Source organism: Falco rusticolus, chromosome 1, assembly GCF_015220075.1.
Source record: "Falco rusticolus isolate bFalRus1 chromosome 1, bFalRus1.pri, whole genome shotgun sequence".
Taxonomy (NCBI): domain Eukaryota; kingdom Metazoa; phylum Chordata; class Aves; order Falconiformes; family Falconidae; genus Falco; species Falco rusticolus.
Window position 1 is genome coordinate 17,532,940 of NC_051187.1, and position 19,014 is coordinate 17,551,953.

At 38.8% G+C, this 19,014-nt stretch overlaps 1 protein-coding gene across 6 annotated transcripts in view; it reads right to left on the reverse strand.

Moving 5' to 3' along the window:
- Positions 1–19,014, reverse strand: part of VMP1 (vacuole membrane protein 1) — a 68,732-nt gene that overhangs the window by 12,129 nt on the left and 37,589 nt on the right. For all 6 annotated transcript variants that reach the window (XM_037371804.1, XM_037371823.1, XM_037371785.1 and 3 more), the window contains 3 exons: positions 7,904–7,984; positions 3,945–4,061; positions 1,393–1,454 (listed from right to left, as the gene is read on the reverse strand). In XM_037371804.1, the coding sequence (XP_037227701.1) occupies positions 1,393–1,454; positions 3,945–4,061; positions 7,904–7,984 (260 nt within the window). The remainder of the gene's footprint in view (positions 1–1,392; positions 1,455–3,944; positions 4,062–7,903; positions 7,985–19,014) is intronic.

The following is a 19,014-nucleotide window of genomic DNA, read 5'->3' on the forward strand; positions in this document are numbered from 1 at the left end:
GAAGTTTGTTACAAACCAGACACCCAATCAGAAGATCAGGAAGTAATAAAGTCAGGATTTGTTTCATTAGCGAAATGCCCTACTAGAATGTTTCTTCTGACACTCCTTTTTCTTTGTATAGCATTACTACTTCAAGTTTACATATTTTTAACAGGAATTATTTCCGGACATTCCTCCCCTGAAACTGTTCTTGAGGACTTTGGCTTTTTGAATTATATGTGAAAATAATTATTACAGTTTGGATAGCAATGTATCCATCAATTTGCCCTATATAACAAGTGAAAGACCTTGGAAAAGTAGGAACACCTTAGAATTTATTTTACAGATCCACATTAGGTATCTAGTTTTGAAAAAAAAAAAAAAAAAAAAAAAAAGCAAGCACAAACCCCACAACAATAAAGCTTTCTATTTAAGACTTGTATTTAAAACTTTAAACCTGTATCCCTGACCCGAATGTGGTCCATGTACTGACAACAGGCAGCAGCCTTCCCTTGAAGAACACAATTTTTACTTTGAACAATTAAGCATGGCTTCTTGATGAAATCCATATGATTTGATCTAGTTGCCTACATGTAAATTAAGTTGCATTCTTGGTTTGCACTCAAGTAATTTGTGAAACTTCTGCATGGTTAGAGAGGCACTGTTGCGATCTTATTTGCTGGATTACCGGGCAGGAAATATTGACATTTAATGGATGTTAAAATTACACAGAATTTCAAGACTGAACAGGTAGATATGAAGAAAAAAATCTAACCCTTCATCATCAGTATCCAATCTTCATTCAAACCCACGGAGCCATCATCTAAGTATGTTTTTTCAATTGTCTCCCCCCCCGCCCGCCCCCCAACTGTTGTTAGCTGGGTTTTTGCTTAGTTTTCTTGTTTTAAACTGAGCTTTTAACTTAAAAGATAAAGCTCTACACACCAAATTTTTCTTTCTGACATTTTATGAGATATTTAAATATTTTAAATGTATAAGATAGCTCAAATTACTGAAGATGTTTAATGTCATCTTGGGGAACTGCGTAAATCACAACAGATCTTTCATTTTTGTCATAGGGTCACACTACAACACTGAAGAAAGTCTATAAAAAACAGTCTATTTGCAGCTAAAAGTCTAGCAATCTGCATTGGGAGAGCTGTATCATATTTCTGGGTGAAAGTTAACTGTTGGTACCATACACTTGGGCCATCTGACCTTCGGTGCTATTACATTTCTTGAAATACTTGAAGCCTTTGAGGTGAGGAATGAAGTTGCAAATAAGACCTAAATCACATGTTGGCCAAAGCTTGCACTTTGAAGCAAAACACAATTTTCAGCACATCTATTTGACTCCTCCAGTATTTTTCCACTTAATAAGCGAAAGTATTACTGCATTAAAGAATTACTCACCCGATTAGGGACACCATCTGCTCCACTATATGTTTGCTGAATGTTATAATAACGAAAAGTTTCTGTAGGAAGGAAAACATCAGTTAGAGAAACATGGGATCAAAAGGGAAGCAGAGACAATGGGGTACGACAGTTCACGTTCCTTTCCAACCAGACAGCTTCTGCAGCAGTCACACATAGTTTTCCCTTCCCTTTTCTTTAAAGGTCTTTTTTTTTCAATACTCTCCTCAAAAAAAGGCTGGAGGGAGAAAAGCTGTTTACTTTATTATTCTATTTCCTCATAGATTTCATTTCTTGCAATGTTTTTGTAGCCTGTGTTCCTAACCATTCGCATCCTCCCAGATGTGAATTTTAAGATTCCCAGAAGCTGAATGCCACTTTACTCGGTCAACAAAGTTTTAATGGAAAACCAGTCATCACTGTGTAGAACAATTCACATCCCCTTACACAAACGCACGTACTTAAAGATCACAGAAGTGAAAAATAACGTATCTTTTACATTATTTAATGTATATGTATTATTGTAAATAGAAATATATATGTAAAATTTACATAATGTATCTCCTAGTCCGTGTGGGTGAACAACAAAGTAAGAGCCAGCGGGTACCTGTCTGTTCAAAAAACTTAACTGTCACCATCTCTAATGCAACAGACTATTTAGAACGAAGTAAAATAAATGGCAGAAACTTCTCTAACACAGCTTATGTTGCAGAAAATCCAAATGTCCATCGTTTTAGAAAAGAAGGGAGCGATAAAATAAGCTAAAATTTTGTTAAAATAGCCTTTGCTAATTCCACTTTTGTCCTATTTGACAGTTTGCTCCTTTGCAGAGTGAGCCAGACTGGGTGTAGATGCGTACACACACACACACAGTTCCCACAGTCTCCTTAGATCAATTTAAACATGAGCTAAGGAGAACTGCATTCACCAGTCTGGAAATTGGGAATGTGACTACGACTACACAAAATGATTTTGTGGTCCAGAGGAAGAGGCCAGTTAAAAGCAGTTCCAGGGTGGTCACTGCACCACTCACTCGCTTCCTGTCTAGAGAAAGATTTCATTAAAAGCCTTTTCCATGACTCTTACATTTCCGAAATTCCAAATTGCAGCAAGATCACTACAAAAATCAAGGCTATTGCACAAGAGTATGCTTGAAATCAAGCATCGCAGAAAAAAGCATTCTAATAGCTAAATGTATTACAAAATAAGATGATTTACCAACTGTACAAGACACTGGGAAATATTTTTTCCACTTACATTTGATCTGAGTGTGGAGCACTATAAATTACATAACAATCATTCTGCTAGCTAAACAAGACAAATGAAATCATTAAAGGAATATTAAACAATAACTATTCCACTTTTCTGTGTTGCCAGAACAAATTCTAACAGTACACAGACTTAAAAGAAAAAAAATTCAGATAATACAAAATTAAGTGTGGAGAAAAAGTTGTTCTATCACAGTAAATGAAAGAATATTCAGATCTTTTAGTTACTTTCTGTTTCAGGACTGGGGAAAGTGAAAAAAAAATACAAAAGGGGGGGAAAAAAAGGGTTGAAGATTGAAATATTCTGTTCAGGGCAAAAGAAGGATTTTAAAGCAGCTTGATGAGGGTACTACACGAGTAATTTTATACTACTAATAGCTTCTGCTATTTTAATGTAGTAACAGCAAAGATTTCCAAGCAATACAGCTACAGGCATGGCACCAGTCCTATGGAGATGCTAAAAAAACCAAGCCCCAGCTGATAACATTGGTTCTAATCATTACAAATAAAGGAATGTAGTTCATGATCTAGTACTAACCACCCCGCCACCAGTGAAGAATCGCCAGAGAATCAATACTTCATCTTCCACTGCACAAAACGGTGATGCATTTTCAAAGTGAGACTCAAAAATTTTGAAAGTGAGACTCAAAAAGTTTTGAAAGCAACTGGAGATTCTGATGGCCAAATTCAGAACATCCAGTAAAGCTCTGAGTTAGCAAGAAAAAACTGGCCACAGGCTGAAATCTAGCCCATTCAGGGTAACACAGACACCAAAAATTGCTGACCGTGCTTGGAAGCAACAGACAACATGGCCAGAGCCGTGCCCTCGGCCTGCTTTCTGCAGGGCCTGAAAGGAGCAAGGTTTTCTCTACACACTCAACTGAGATAAAAGGCAGCATTCAAAAGTGCCGCTTCACTGGCAAAGGCTGGTTGCAGCGCTCTTTGAAATGAGTATTTGTTACCAAAAAGTCAAGTTCATTATGAGTACGAAGTCCTGTCAGTCTGGTAAAAACCGTAGGTAAATAACTTGGCTAACCACCAATTTCCTGAGTGGTGTAGGCAGCGAGCTCATTAGTTTGTAGCTATAAATTATTCAGTTGCCTAAGTTTTGAGCCTAAGAAGCCTAGCAGATCCTTTATTGTAAATCCTTTGCACCAAATTAATTTCCATTACTTCAGGTCAGGAAGGGAGACTCCAGAATTCATTAGAGTAACACAGTGTAACAGTCAAAAAACCCCCAAAAAAGTCTTCACCCCAGAGCCCTGAGGGAGCTGTAGTACTTGCCTGGATGTGCATTTTAATTACTGCTTTCCCAATCAAGGTTGCACCAAAGAAGGTCCAGAAGGGAACCAGAAAGTGTCCACATGTTATCCCAGCCAGGTCAAACAGAGGGTTTGGAATCTATGAAGTGCAAGGGAGAGAGAAGCTCAGGAATTGCAGCATTTACCGAGATGAATAGGAATATGACAGACTTTGAAGCTTTGAAAAATGAACATTTTCCCCTTATTCAACTTGATCCAAAACTCTTGTGTCTTAATACTTATAAAAATGTTAATGTCGCACCACATAACTTAAGTCTCTGGGATTCTGCTAGACAGTGTCCCAGACAATTCCATTCTCATGGTCCCTTCCTTACCCCTGGATTTTAAAGAAGCTAACAAAAAGTTTTCCATGTGAAATGCACTGAAACCACAGTAAAGCCGTTTTGAGTGATTTATCAAATTTTCTCACTGACAAGCACATCACTCTTGGAAGCCGGTGTTCAAAATGATCCCCAGTGATTTCCATCTGAGAAAGTACATTAAAAACTGGCATTTACAGTCATATGTATCCAGTTTAAAAGCACTGATTAGATTTTATTAAGCATATGCATTTCATTTAAAATTAAAAGGGGTTTTTTTATTATTTTTAAACCATTGGCTTGATGTTTGCTATTGTGATACTATCTGTAAAATATTTTTGAAATTAAACCAAGAAAGTATCCAGATTCCAACCTTTCACACTTAGCATGCAGTACCAGGGCAGACTGTCTGAGTAAACACACGGGGTTATGTATAACTCACAGTAGCAGTGTATATTACTGGGCTAATATCCTGCAGTATTTGTGTCCTTTTGTTACACAAACAAGAATGTAGATTGCTAAACACCTTAAAAAACAGTAACTTGCAACTGACTGAATGGAAACCTGAAATCTGCGAGAAAGCTTATGAGGGTTATACTTAGCTGTTATAAACTAGCAATTCGAATTTATGAGCACCCACAACACCACCTGCATAGGAAGAAATCTGAAACGGTCTCTAATCATGCCCCGAAACGGTCTCTAAACATGCTCTGCTTCAGCTAAAATGATTCTTTACCTGTGACAGCTGTCTTAGGCATGGGAGGCTAGTAAATTATTTACTTATACCACAGCCAGGTAATTTTGCTCTTCTGAGCCAAGTCTGCTCTAGGTCTCAAGTATGGTCTCTGTTGGCTAGTTTAAGGGTTTTTTTTTCCCCTAAGTTCAGAGTACATTTTAACTACTGCATCACTGTCACCTTAGAGGGAGCAGCACACTTCAGGTAGGGGTAACCGTGGATGTCACCCATACGTTACAGATATCACAGTACAAAGGTACTCGACGAGTCCACAGCAGGGTCCATCAGCAGGCCAGAGAGGTTTCTCTTTGTTTTTTTTTTTTTTTTTTTTTTTTTTTTTTTTTTGAAAAAACACGCACACGCAGTACTGAGAGCTGCCAAGAAAGCCCACAAAGACAGGAGGGCAAATTCTCACAAGTCACAGCAAGGATCTTCCAGGGCTAATTCCTGTTTTATTCCTTCCCCAGAGCTGCCTTTAGGTAGGAAATAAGCTCCAGACAGTAACATGGCTTTCTTATTGCCATTAAACAACATAACATTTGGTTGACTTCACTGGATAAATCTGCGCAGTTTTAAATTCAACTTGATTGTACTTTTACTGAGAAGGCACTGCTTGGCACACAGCAGCAACCTGCAGCTTATTCCCACTCCACAAGCAAGCTCCCTAATCGTAAAAAATACACTCCACTAAAATACTGTTCAAAATCTGAAAGTACGATCACAATTACAAGGGCAGCAAGTAAAGGAGACACCCTCTAGCATACGGAGAAGCAGCAACAAGCAAGAGACGCCCTGAAGCCCATGGGGGGACGCACAAATGCAGGAGCACGCACGCAGCACTGCCTTCCTCACCTACGGATGCAACAAACACATCCAACTGTGGATCCCTGTGCTTTCTCATTGCCTCTGCCATGTTGAACCTCACCCTTTTTACTGCTCCTCTGCAGTTGTTCTGTACACACATTTACAAATCCTCAAGTGGACTGTGGTGGACTCGTGATTCTGCATCCCTCCGGCAGCCCAGTTAAGCAGAGGGAAGCTGGAGCACAGAGCACGGTGAAGAACAGCACAGTAAGTAGGTAAGAAGTTAAACAAATGTTTCTAAGCAGGAATTACGAAGACTTAACACATCACCTCTTGTGTTTACCAACTCCTTCCTCATGTTCTCCATTTACCCACGCTTCACCTTGTCCAGCAACCCCAGTAACTCATCCCTGCCATCTACAAACTGTTTGGATTGCACAAGGCAGAGAGAACAGCCCATGCAGCGATGGCTCACAAGATGGTGACTAGAGAGTAATGAGTCAGAGGCAGCGAAGGAGCAGCCTAAGAGCTTACTGGAAAGATTTAAAGAACAGCTTGTACCTACGTCTCCACTCTAAACATTAAGACAGTTCACAAAATTAGTAAACAGAAGTTGTATGTCAGCAACTATAATCGGATTAATTCTTTCCAGCTAACACAAGTTACTTACATTTGAGAAAATAGTTAGCACGGTCGTCTCTACAATTTAGGAAACTAGAAGAGATGCTAGACAAGGGTGGAATTAATACCTCATCAGCTGAGCAGCTGGTTAATGGCCGTGGGTATTCCGGAAGAATGGAATCATAGGGGACCTACACTTCCCCTCTTCGCTGTAATCGCATTTCTGTGCATCACAGCCCACTTCTGTGTGTGGGATGGAAGAGTAAGGCACACCATTCTGACCAGTTCCCATTAAGCTTCCAGCAAGACATTTAAACCTCAAATGGTCCCATATTTTTCTAAGCTAAAACAACAGTATTATCCTACTTAAATACTAGAATGTCATCAGTGGAGATGCTTGTATCACCTCTTACTTAGAGAGAAAAAAAGCCACTTTTTTTCTAAGTAAGAAAGATACAAGAAAAAAAAAGTTTGAAGTTCATACAGCCATGACTCAAACTTGCTTCCTCATTCTCTCTCTCTCTCTCTGGTTCCTAATGACCCAAAGATATCGCCTGATCAGACTTAGAACAATTAATATCGATGGATACCCTAATGAGGATTTATGCAGGTAGTTTTCCGCTCTTCAGTCTACGTATACCTTTGAATTTGAAGATGTCAAGCACTGTAAGCTACAGTACATAAACACGTAAAGAAATTATTATACAGTTCCAGCAGAACCTATAGGTAGTAACACAGCTCTTGGTGTATCTTGCCAGCTAATAATCTGGGCTGGGAAGGTCTCAACAGGGTAACTGTCAGCAGGCATAAGATCTGTTCTGCCAAATATCCACTATGGCAGCGCAGTGAGCAGCAGCGTGCCTGTGCCTCCGTTAGAGAAGACACGGCCTCAACATCAAATGCAGGGAACATCCCCGGTCTGAAACGGAAACATAGAAACTTCTTGAATTTTAAGAATGCCTTAGTTCTGTCTCTTGTAAGTCCTCCTCACTGCAACAGGCCTTTTGCATCTTTAGTAAACTGACCCATTTTTATGGGGTTTCACCACACTACAAAATGAATTGCTTTATCTTTTTAAAAAATGGGATCCCTTCCCGCACCATTCTGTTCTGATGGATTAAAAAGGAAACAGCACTATCCCAAACTCATTATCTTCCAAGGAGAACTAGTGTCAAGAAGCCCAGCGATGAAGCTGAAGGAAGCAATCATGACTGTTGGCTGTGCTTTTATACAGAATTCGACGTGTTTGGTACTAATCTAGGACTGGAGTTTCTCCATGCTATTGCACTTGCCAGTCCCACAGCCATCCCGTTTCTCTAAGCACCACAGAGAACACAGAAAGAGCTAACAGGGCACAAAGATGCAAATAAAGTCAAATAAAACCGAGTCACAATTCACAGCGTTAATTTCACTGCAATACATCTGATCTGCAATTTGTGATGATAAACCAAACGAACTTACTGAAGCACAGGCCAAAATGCCGAAGAACCCAACCTTCTGCACCAGGTTCTGGACAGCCAGTTTAGCCCGGGAAGCAAAATCCTGCCAACAAGAAAATGAAGCATTAATGAGGCAAAAGTCAAAATTACCCAAAAAACCCTCAAAGAGGTCTTTTCTAACCTAAATGACTCTATGGTTCTTTGTATGTGATTTCAATGTCCTCCATACTTTGGGATTTTCTAACTGGCAACGGGAGATTTTTTAAAACAAAAAAAGCCAGTTTCAAACTCTGGGCTTAGAGGGAAGGCAGAGAAATTCACAATGCTCAGCATGAAAATCTGACCACCCACATGTATTGAGTTTTGTTTTTCAAAACTCTGCAAGTGGCACTTAGTTCACACTACTATGGAAACAGGTTTTCTAGTATTTATTTCCCCTCTCTTTGAAATGCCAGTGCTGCTTGTGCCTTATTCCTTAAACAAGCAAAGGGAACCAATTCCTGCAATACCACTTACAGGGTTAAAAAGGTACTTTCTCAAAACACAAGAACAGGATATAATGGGATAAAATATTATATATATAATTATATAAAAACATATATATTATATAATACTATATGGTTATAATACCCTTAGATATTTTCTCTCAAACCCAGGATCTTAATCAAAATAGCTAATTCCAGCTATTTTCTACAACAGACCTGTAAAATTCATTAAACCTATAGAGCTGAATCTAAAATACTTTCAAAGCAAATGTGGCAGACCATATGACACCTTAGCTGTTCTTTACAAGGCCATGCTAAGAACATGCTGCCTACTTTTATTTTGTGACCATAAAACTTTCAAACAAACTTGTGACAAACTCCTGAGTCTCAAAGTTTACCAAATACACAGTAAACATTTTAAAAAGAAAAAATAAGGATTCTCACAAGCAGTTTTATTTGAATGCGAGAAGTGAATTTACATGAGAATAAAATTCTTTTGAAGCAAACCTGTCAAAGTTACACACAGGGTCAGTATTACCGATTCAGGCTTGGCAACAGTAGTTAAAGCAAGCTGACTATCTTTGGTAATAGCAAACTTTGAAAAGGGATTACAAATTCTTTTTAAAAAACCTACAGTTAAGCAATAAAAAGCTGATTTTTCCACTAGCAATGTAATATTCACCGATTTACATTTTGTACAAAACTATCAGATAAATTTCTCAAGGGAATGGCTTTAATCATTAATGACATTCTAAATTCCACACTACAGTGTAGAATTTAGAATGTCATTAATTATTAAAGCAACTACAAGATAATCCAGAAAAATTAAATGTATGCCATTGTATCTTTATTACAATTCTCTTGAAGCCTTCAATACTATACACCAACACAAGTAAATTACAACTACTTGACAATGTTCTTGCATATTATTTAAATTCTGAACTACAGAACTGACATAACTTTCTATGCTGGATGACTAATAAAAAAAAAAACCGTGCTAAGGCCATTTACTATCTTTTTACACGCCTTTTTCAAGCAGCAATTTTTCTCCATTACAGTGCTTTAAAAATAGTTAAATTCTCAAATTAAAAAACCCCACCAATTCTTATTGAAATCAGAGTAATGTTATTTATTATACTGCATGTTTAAGAAAATAACCCAAATTAATACAAATGTTTCAACTTAAAAAAAAATACCAAATGAATGAGATTTCCTACATCCTACAGTGGGACACAGGAGAATATAAAAAAAAACTTTAGAATATTCTGTAAGGGGAGAATTTGCTAACTTTCATCAGGAGTAACACCTTGGGATCATGCGTGTCCTACTGCAAAATGGAACAGATGAGATATTTACTCTCTGTTGAAAACTCATTCCTGATATTTTTCTGTTTAACTTCTGGGATACATACGGCAAGCGTGAGTGATTCAAACCCACTCCCAGTGAGGCTGATACCAAACACTTGAGCTTGTGTTAGCAGAAACAGGGCTAGAACATGCCTACATCCCAAGTACAGTAAATTTTTTCACGTTTTTCTGTTAAAAAGTGCATTTTGACACAAGTTGTGATAAATAACAAAACATGATCATTTACCAGTGAACCAAGTCCAAAAATCTTGCAACATCAAGGGCAGTTCCTTCTCAAACTAAAATTCCCTCACGAGTATTTCCAAGTTACTACGCAAAACTGAAACAAGGTAATACAGGATCCCTAAGAGGGTCAGCACTAAAATACTCCTCCAGTCCCACTGAGGATTTAGGACACGCAATGAAAAGGACACAACACTCCTCTGCCGACTGTGACCACACAGCTATCGGCATAGGAAATAAAACTCCCACTAAGGAGACAACAGGTATCCCGATTCCTTAACCAAGTACAGAAGTACAAATATGTCTTCAGAATTTCTCTACAAATTCATTCGAAGTGCAAAAGTGTGCTAACACAGTAACACTGTCCTTTCAGCAAGAGATTTTTTGCTTTGAAAAGGTGAACTGAAAAAGCAGTGCCTTAAGTAGGCATTTCATAAGATGTCTCGCCCTGTGCTCTATAACAAAGCTGAATGTGACCATGGTATTTTCAGTTCCTATTTTATTCACCATTTCACAATGCTCATGGGGTTAGAACAATATTTTCACTTTTATAAGGCAATAAAGATTTTTTTCACAGCTCTATAAATCTCATTGTAAAGGATCTTTAAAATAAAACACTACAATCCAATTATTCAAAATAGATCCACGATTTATTTCAGTGGAAATTGTTCCTACCCCAATTTTAACATATTTACCCATTATCTTAGACTGCAGTGCTAATACACTGTTGTATTAATTTTCACAAGCTGGCATTGGAAACAAACTCTAACAAGTGACCTATAAACTAATGCTTGCAGCACAGCTGGTTTAATAAAATATATTATTATAATTACATATAGATTGACTGTATTAACCTAGTATAAGCACATTGCACTATTTTTCATCAAATTTCTTAAAAATAAACAGCTTTCCTCACCCACATTTCCAGACTGCTGCAAAATTCAAGGCTGCTTTCAAACTAATTTTTTCCCTCCAGCTAAAAACATACAATTTTTGTTATAAAACCAATGATGAAAGTGTTGAAAAAGTGTAACAAGTCTGTCCCTCAAAAAAACCCCAAACCCAAACTAATTTCGGGGCAATTTTTCTCACCTTATTAATTCATAACTTTTTTTTAATAAAAAATATTTTTACTCAGTTTCTTCTTTCAAGTTTTTTTACATTCATTGTCTATTACAAAGTACTCTATGGAAAGCACAGCCATAGTTCTAAAAATTTCAGTCAAGAACTTCTAGTTTGTCTTCCTTTTTCAAGCTTTCTAAATAAGCTAAGAGATAAATTAAGGATCTTTTTTCCTATTTTCTATGATCTAACAATCATAGCTACAAATAATTTGCATGGTAATATACACATCAGGGCTGCAACAAAACTACATATTTGCAGTCACAACATTTACTTTAATGAAAACAAGCTCAGAAATACTTGTTTAGTTGCTTCCTTAAATTTTGTTTGTCAAATCTTTGCGACATCTGCAATAATAATAAAAAAAAAAAACTTAAGAGTTTCATTTCTCAGAGAACACAATCATCAGTTTCACAACTTTTACCTATTTCACAATATAATTTTTCTGTTATAAAGCCTGCGCAGGGAACAATCTTTTCTCTACTTTTTTAAGCATTTGAAATAGAAGCAAAACAATTTTCATAAATCAACTGATTTAAATAAAGTAAAATAAAAAGACATAAAAGTTCAGCTACTTACAGGCAAAACATTTTCCCCCCAAATTAAAGTATCTAGACAGGATCCGACTCTCAGCTAATATGATTCATTCTCTATAACATTTCAGGATCCTTTAGTTCACTATGTCCCTTTCAAAGATGATTTGGGTTTTTTTGTTTTTTTTTTTTTGGTTTGGAAATAGATTTCCTGTGACTGCTACAATACAGGCAAAGGAAGGTTAAATGATTAAACATTACTTCATTGGGTTAATCATCGGATCTTAAGAACTGGAATAGAAGTAAGAGGCATAAAAAGATCAGTGGCGAAATACTGATTCACACGTCTCAGCTGGTGGCTTGAAGAAATTCGTTTCATATCTGCCTTCAGTAAACGGACATTTTATTGGTACCAGCATTTCATTTTTACATGTTGGCAAAGCAAAAAACCCTCCCAATCTTCCAAACATAAAGGGAGAGTAAAGAGAAATTACAAGTTTTGCTGCTCAGTAAGATTTAGCCCAACGTTCCTCCTTTCAATATGCACTATGGTGCAGTTTTGAGTGTAACTTAACATGGACCATTTGCCCCCAGGAAAAAGCCCCCCTTCTAGAAAGAGTGAACGGACAATCTTAACTACTAGGTTTCATCCCACCCCCCTGTTTATTTTGTTTCCATTTATAATTAAATATTTCTTCTTTCTCCCTTCATTGTCAAGCACATTGCACAAGCTCTTCTGTACTCGAATGAAGAACACCTCACCAGATTTAGTTAACAAGCTCGAGAGCAAAAAAATGTCAAATACCCATTTTTACTCTTTCCCCTCTGTAACACTGCTTTATTATCAGAAAAGAGAACGGGCACAATTTATTGTGTGCATCAGAACTGCAAAGCCTCTTTTCTTCTTAGTCTCAAAGAAGAGAGTCGATGGATCCATCGCAAGTACCCAGCCGATGGTTACCAAGGAACTCTGAATAATCAGCCTTGGATCGAATCCCATCGTCCTCACAGAAACAACCCCGAGGACTTTGACAGAAGGTATTTGCTTGAAAGACTGCACAGATGGGCATATAACGATTATGTAACGTAATGGTTTATTTTCTACCATGAAGTTGCTATCAGTTTTTAGGAGCATCAAGCAAGCTATGACTGCCTATCACAACTCAACTCTTCCTCGCACGCAGCAGCAATGATAGCCGTCAATCTCTGAAAGATACGATTCGGAGTTTGAATGATTCAAGGCCCGGAAATACTCCTATCACAATTTTTTTTCCTGCTGTAAATACCTTAAGCACTTTACCAATATATGGGCAATATCGGTATATTGGTGGATATAGCACAGAGAGGAAGGCCGGTAGAGAAGGGAAGGAATCTATGAGACGAAATTCTATCCTAAGCTCAGAGCACATGCACTCCCTGCTAGCAAGAACAGCCAGTGCCTTGATGTAGGATCAGGTGGAAGTCAGTGACGGAGTATTAATGCAATTGCTCAAGCAGGATATTAATCACCTGGCAGATGGTAGCTTTAAGAAATTCAAAATAAATTTCTGGAAGGTTTGGGAAGGGTTATACAGCATTTCTTACTCTTAACAAAAACCAGGATCGTGAATGAATGTTTACAAAAATACAGAGGCATAACCAGAGATCTCAATGGAACGTGCTGCACCTTGATGGTCCTCTACAAGCAAGTAGAATACCGAGGTTGCTGTGGAGACAGATACTCATCCGAGTGCCAGCAGACTCCCCTGATGCGAGTATATAACTTGACTGTGAGGAAGCAGTGGACAATCCTTCAAGATTCAAATATGATTTCTACAATTCCTGTAATACGTTCTTACTAGAAAGTCTAATTATCGAAATAATAATCTGAAGAGAACTTTTTTCCCCAAAGATTGAAGATGATGTATGAAGCTACTGCCTCAGATTATTAAAATTATAAATTCCTTAACATTTAAAAAGCTGCCTACAAAGACAGTGCTCCTTTTTATGTAAAAATCTGAGTTATGTTAAAAATGAGCTGCACAATATTTTGTTTCTTCTGGCTTTCTATTACAGCACAATGGAATCAAACACAACTTATGGGAGAATGACCACTTGTGGTTAGGCAATGAACTCTAGAATTTCAGAGGACTGGGAAGAATTATTAACTCATTGAAATAACGTATTAACTGCAGAAGAGCAGTTTTAAAGAAGTCAGAGAGCTACCTACAGGCTGAGAGGTTACAACATACCTCCACGCTCAGAGAGCAGATCAGCAATGACGTTTAACAATCAACACAGTAACCCGGGGTTAAGATGAGGAGAACAGAGATCAAGATAGAGCCGATAGTCACTGCCTATCACTGTGAGTAGTTCATTACTCAGTGACCAAAGAAACCATTTCATACCTCTCCTGCAAGACATCAAAGGTAACAGATCTCATGAGTAAGGTTCCAGTAAGTTGCAAGCAGGAATATTTTGACAGTGGTTCACGGTGGTACTGATCTCCCACTCCATCAGCTGCGGTGACTCTCAACATCACAACGCCAATGGAAAGGGCTGTGGATCTCTGTTCTAGCTTTCTCAAAAATCCTTCCAGCTTAACACAAACAAGGGGCAAACTAAAAGGGGATATTTCCAGCTTGATGCCTGGGTAGAAGAGGGTGTGTGAGGTACGGTTTAAACTTACTTATCACTTGAAACTCCGGGAAAGAAAGGCCCTGTCTTGGAAACCGAGCTGTCAAAAGACAAAGTTAAAAGAGGTTTTCAAGGATTGCTGAAAGCAGCTAAGGGAAGGTGGCAGATCTAAGCAAGTAACGAAGTTTGATAAAAAGTTATTTACATACAATAGGCATAGGACAGGCATTCCAGATTAAGAGGACTGGCTAAAATTCTAAGCTGGAGAGGGAGGTAAATTTCACTTCACAAGACCTCTGGGTGTTCTGAGACACTAAATACTGGAAAAGGAACAGGGTAATCATATGGGAAAGTGACAAGCGGTCCACATTGACAATGAAAACACAGTTTTAAAAAGTACAATATGAAGACGACTGAACAGCAGTGAAACAAGGCCCTTGACATCACAGGCTTTACCAAAGAACTGTGGAAAGACAAGAGAGCAGTACCTACAAAACCTTATTAAACAGATCGTGTCAGAGACCCGAGGACTTCAAGCTAGTAAGATTTCAAACCATTATTCAGAATATTTGTAGGCAAGGATGAACATACAGTAGGTACTACATACCGATCCCAAGTCAACAAGAAATCAAATACACAGGTGAATTCTTCTACTAGCCTTTCCTAGGGCAAGAATACCGAATATAGATTGTTAAAGGACTGCACAGATTTATTTCCACATCTGTTTGTGCTCAAATTCTTGAGGCTGGCTGCATGTTAAGGGGTGACGCTGCAATCCACAAAGATAATTGGAAAGATGCTCATCTGTGGGACTTTGTAAACTCAGACATATGAGTAACTACAACTAGTTCTTGTGCCAGAAAAACTGAAGTTTTTCCATAGAAAATACAGTTAAACCTATTGTCCTCATAATCAGATTTTAAAACCGCTGTTAGAAGACAAAGACTTACAAAGCCATAGATGGAGCCGGGTGCAGAGCTGAACCTTTTGCAAGCTGTATGTGAGCAGAGCCTAACAGAATGCAGCATTCGTTCCCACAGCAAGCTTTGCTTTCCTGGTCATTTTATTTGAACCCGTTGTGGAGCAAAAGTGTGAAACTCCCAATTCATTATACATAAGTAAGACCTCCCGTTAACATGAGCAGGATCTCAGTCAACCAGCTCCAGATTAAACTATTAGCATTAGGAACTTGTAGGCATTTCCTTAATTTCATTAACTAACTGTAAATGGAAGAACATTTTACTTCCCTCACTTCTCACTCTCCCCTAGACCTTGGGGGAAGCAACAGCAAATGCTTTTTCATAATAAACTCTATCCCAGGTGCTTCAGTTTCAAGATTTTAGACTCTTACAATCCAGCACCATACACAAGTTTGGAAGCGACGTACCAAACTGAACACAGATTACAGATCTCAATGACTTAGTAAGCACTCTCAATGCCAGCATTTTCCACAACTAGAACTGAAACTCTCAGACTTTAACATAAGAAGTCCTTTTGCTTCACACTGTAAGAAATTTTGTAAAGAATAAGACACAATTAAAGGAAACCGTCTGAAGGAAGAGGAAGGAGCACGTCCTTTCAGTCTTATCAGATCTGTCCTGTACAGCAGTAGCCCTTTCAGCCACATCCCCTGCCATCTCTGCTCCTCAGTTCACGCCTGTGCAGTAGCATGAAGCAACATGTCCCCTTGACACTTTGCAATTCCACAGTGGTGCATGAAAATGTGAAATAAAACATATTATTTCTTTGCTTGCTAAAGAACTACTTTCTCTTCACATCTCGTTGGAGATCTGGCAGTGAGCAGATCCTGCAATCTATTTCATGGAAGCGAGCCGTCAGTTTGGCATGTCAGGGAAGCAGCAAGGCCGTTAGGACAGTCCAGCTTGGAAGAGATAACCTAGAGGGGCTGTGCAGCCTCCGGTCTTGGAGGGCTTCAAGATCACACTTGACAATGCCCTGAGAACCTGAGCTGATCTCACAGATGACACTGCTCTGAACAAAACAGCTGGGACTAGAAACTGCTTCAGGTCCCTGTCCAGATGATTTTTTCTGCGATTCCATAAGGAGATACTAGCAGCCACCTACAGAGAGAAGAATGAAGTAAAGCAACAACCTGTCCCTCTGGTTCCCATTGACCTCCACAGCTTTTGCTTCTACAGTTGAACGTGTGCACTGGTATTGCCTCCACTGGTGTGCCGGCTGCCTGAAATACCACTGCAGCTGCACGGTGGAGTGCTCATTTATCTCAAAGCTACAACTGCAATTAGTTATTGTGTGGCCCTGTGTGGCCACAGGGCTGCCCATCTAGTTATGTTGGCGTGACGAGCAATGCCAGGACATTGTCAGTTTCTTTTAATCCATTACAAATTATCAAGTTCTATTTTTGGGTGGTTTAAGAGCCAGACGTTACAAGGAAGGGCTCATGCTTGCTGGAATGAAGCAAGTTACTGCTTTGCTTTAGCTACTATCATCGAGAAAGGAAGGAATTTCTGATAACCAGACAAGTAGACTGACCCTTATCAATCTCTGACAAATCAGAGCCAAAATCACCAGCACTGAAAAAAAAAAAATACACTGTCCCTCCACAAAGAACTTAGAAATAAATTCAGGAAGAAAACCCACGCACAGAAAAATCATTTGTAGGATAAAAGTGAACAACTTTAACTTTAACACAGCTGACGAATCCTTTTGCACACACAAGGCTTCCTACTCAGCCTAGCCAGCAGATGTGCAGCGCTAAGCATACCTCTCGCTTGTTCTCCCTCGGAAGTAGCAGAGGTTCCCAGACAGCTTAGAGAAGTGGTCTGCATACCAGACTCTTGTACAACACAGATATTTAAACAGTGTCTGGAGCAGAGGCAAAAAAAAAAAAAAGTAGCCATTTTCTTGATTACGATACCGTAATTAATTTCTATCAGTTATTGAAGGCTGCCCCTGAAAAAATATTTTTGAAGCGGTTTATCTGATCCAAACTTTTGATCTTTTATTGGTCTTTCTCAGAATAGCGGGAAGTGAAATCCCAAGTATTTAGGACCAAGTTTTTCCCTTAGAAACTTGCATTGAGCATTCCCAACACACATAGAACAGTCAAACTCTGCCATTGGATTTGCATAAGTGCTGCTCCACAACGATGGTGCAAATGCAGCTTGCAAGATTTCCAGTAAACTTGGTGGCATCCTTTCTGAAAAGGCTTTCTGTTGTAAAGTTCGAGATTTGTTACTGAAAAAATTCATCTGAGCTAGTATCCTAATATTGAGCAAAAATATTGCAAAGTAATCCAGATTTTTCCAGTGGCTAATTTCTGATGTACATGCTTACTTGCTAAACATTAAAATGACAGAGGGCCAAGTAAAGGAGTTTTAGGGAACAGATCTTATCACAAAGAGCCGTTGAAAGAAGAATGTGAAAAAGTCATCTCTCTGTTACCATTAGCAAATGCAATGTAATGCTCATTGCTGTTTTTTCCTTATCTGTAAGCAGGTGTGCAAATGAATAGAACAATGCAGGCACAAGACTGCCCTATTCTCTTGCCAGTGTCCAAAGAAATCCAGCAAGGAGGTGGCTTACACAGTTGTTACTCATAGCTCCTATTGTCCATCCTCTGCCTGTATTAACTCTTTGCTACCTCTGCTCTCAGGAAGGCTTCTATAAGGAGTTCCCTTATCTAAAGCTTTCATTGACTCGTTCCAAAGCTTATTTCAACTCAGGAATTTTGGAGAACAATTTAAAACTAAGCTGTTCCTTAGTACATTCACTGCTTCACACACCCTCTGTGGAAAAAAACCCACCACATGTCACCGTCAGTTCACTGTCAGTCTGCCATCTCACTATCAAGCATTCACAGCAAGTTTCTAAAGCAAAGCTTCAAGGTTTGATTAGTTTTGGATTTCCATTTAATTAATTAAAAGAGGTAAGATACCTCCCCTACATCTATTAACAAAGCCAGGCAATCAAACTTCAGGAATGCAGTGGGTGAAGACAAGCCTCCTGGTGGCCACCCATCAGGCAGCTCAGACCAAACACCAGCAATCTCCTTGTACCGCACAACTGATCCTGTGAGGAAGCCGAAGAGGGAAGGGGGTGACTGGAAGACTGAGCAAGAGAAATTACAAATGGAATTGGATGTTGGGTTTAAACAAGTTATTTCTGGGAAAGAAGAAAAAAAAAAAGTAAAGCTGTTCCAGTTATTGTATGTGACTCTGCCACTTCCATTTTTATGATAACTGCTTTATAAAACCCTGCCTGTGGTCTGCTGGAACTTCTTATTTCTTCTCCCAAATACCCTGAAAACCTTTGGATTAAACAAGCCAGCAGCCAGGGAATCCTTTTCAAGCAGGAACTTATCAGATACTAGCTGTTAATTTAATCACAGGAGAGATCCATTTTTAATTGGGCCACCTTCTTTTAAACTGCTAATTAAGTAACATTTTGCTTATTAGTTGAACCTAATCATTCCATTTGAGTGAAGTCACAGTGTCATGTCAGAACACAGTGCTGGGTTCTCGAGTAACCATGGCTGGGTGTGGTAGCGTACTTTGTTCTGCTTCTGCAAAGAGAAACCCCACATGAAGATGCAGAAAAGCAACCCAGCTCAAGGCAGCAGACCCTTCAGAAAGGCTGGAAAGATGGATTTAACACCCGTCTAACTGTCACTATTGCAAAAGTTCACCAGTTTAACTCCTTGCAGACAAGAAGGCGACTCTCGGAGCAGGAAGTTGTTCGGTGGAACTCCTGACGCAATGCAAACCCGAGCAGTTGCAGCTTAGCTTAATACAAACCCTCTTGAGT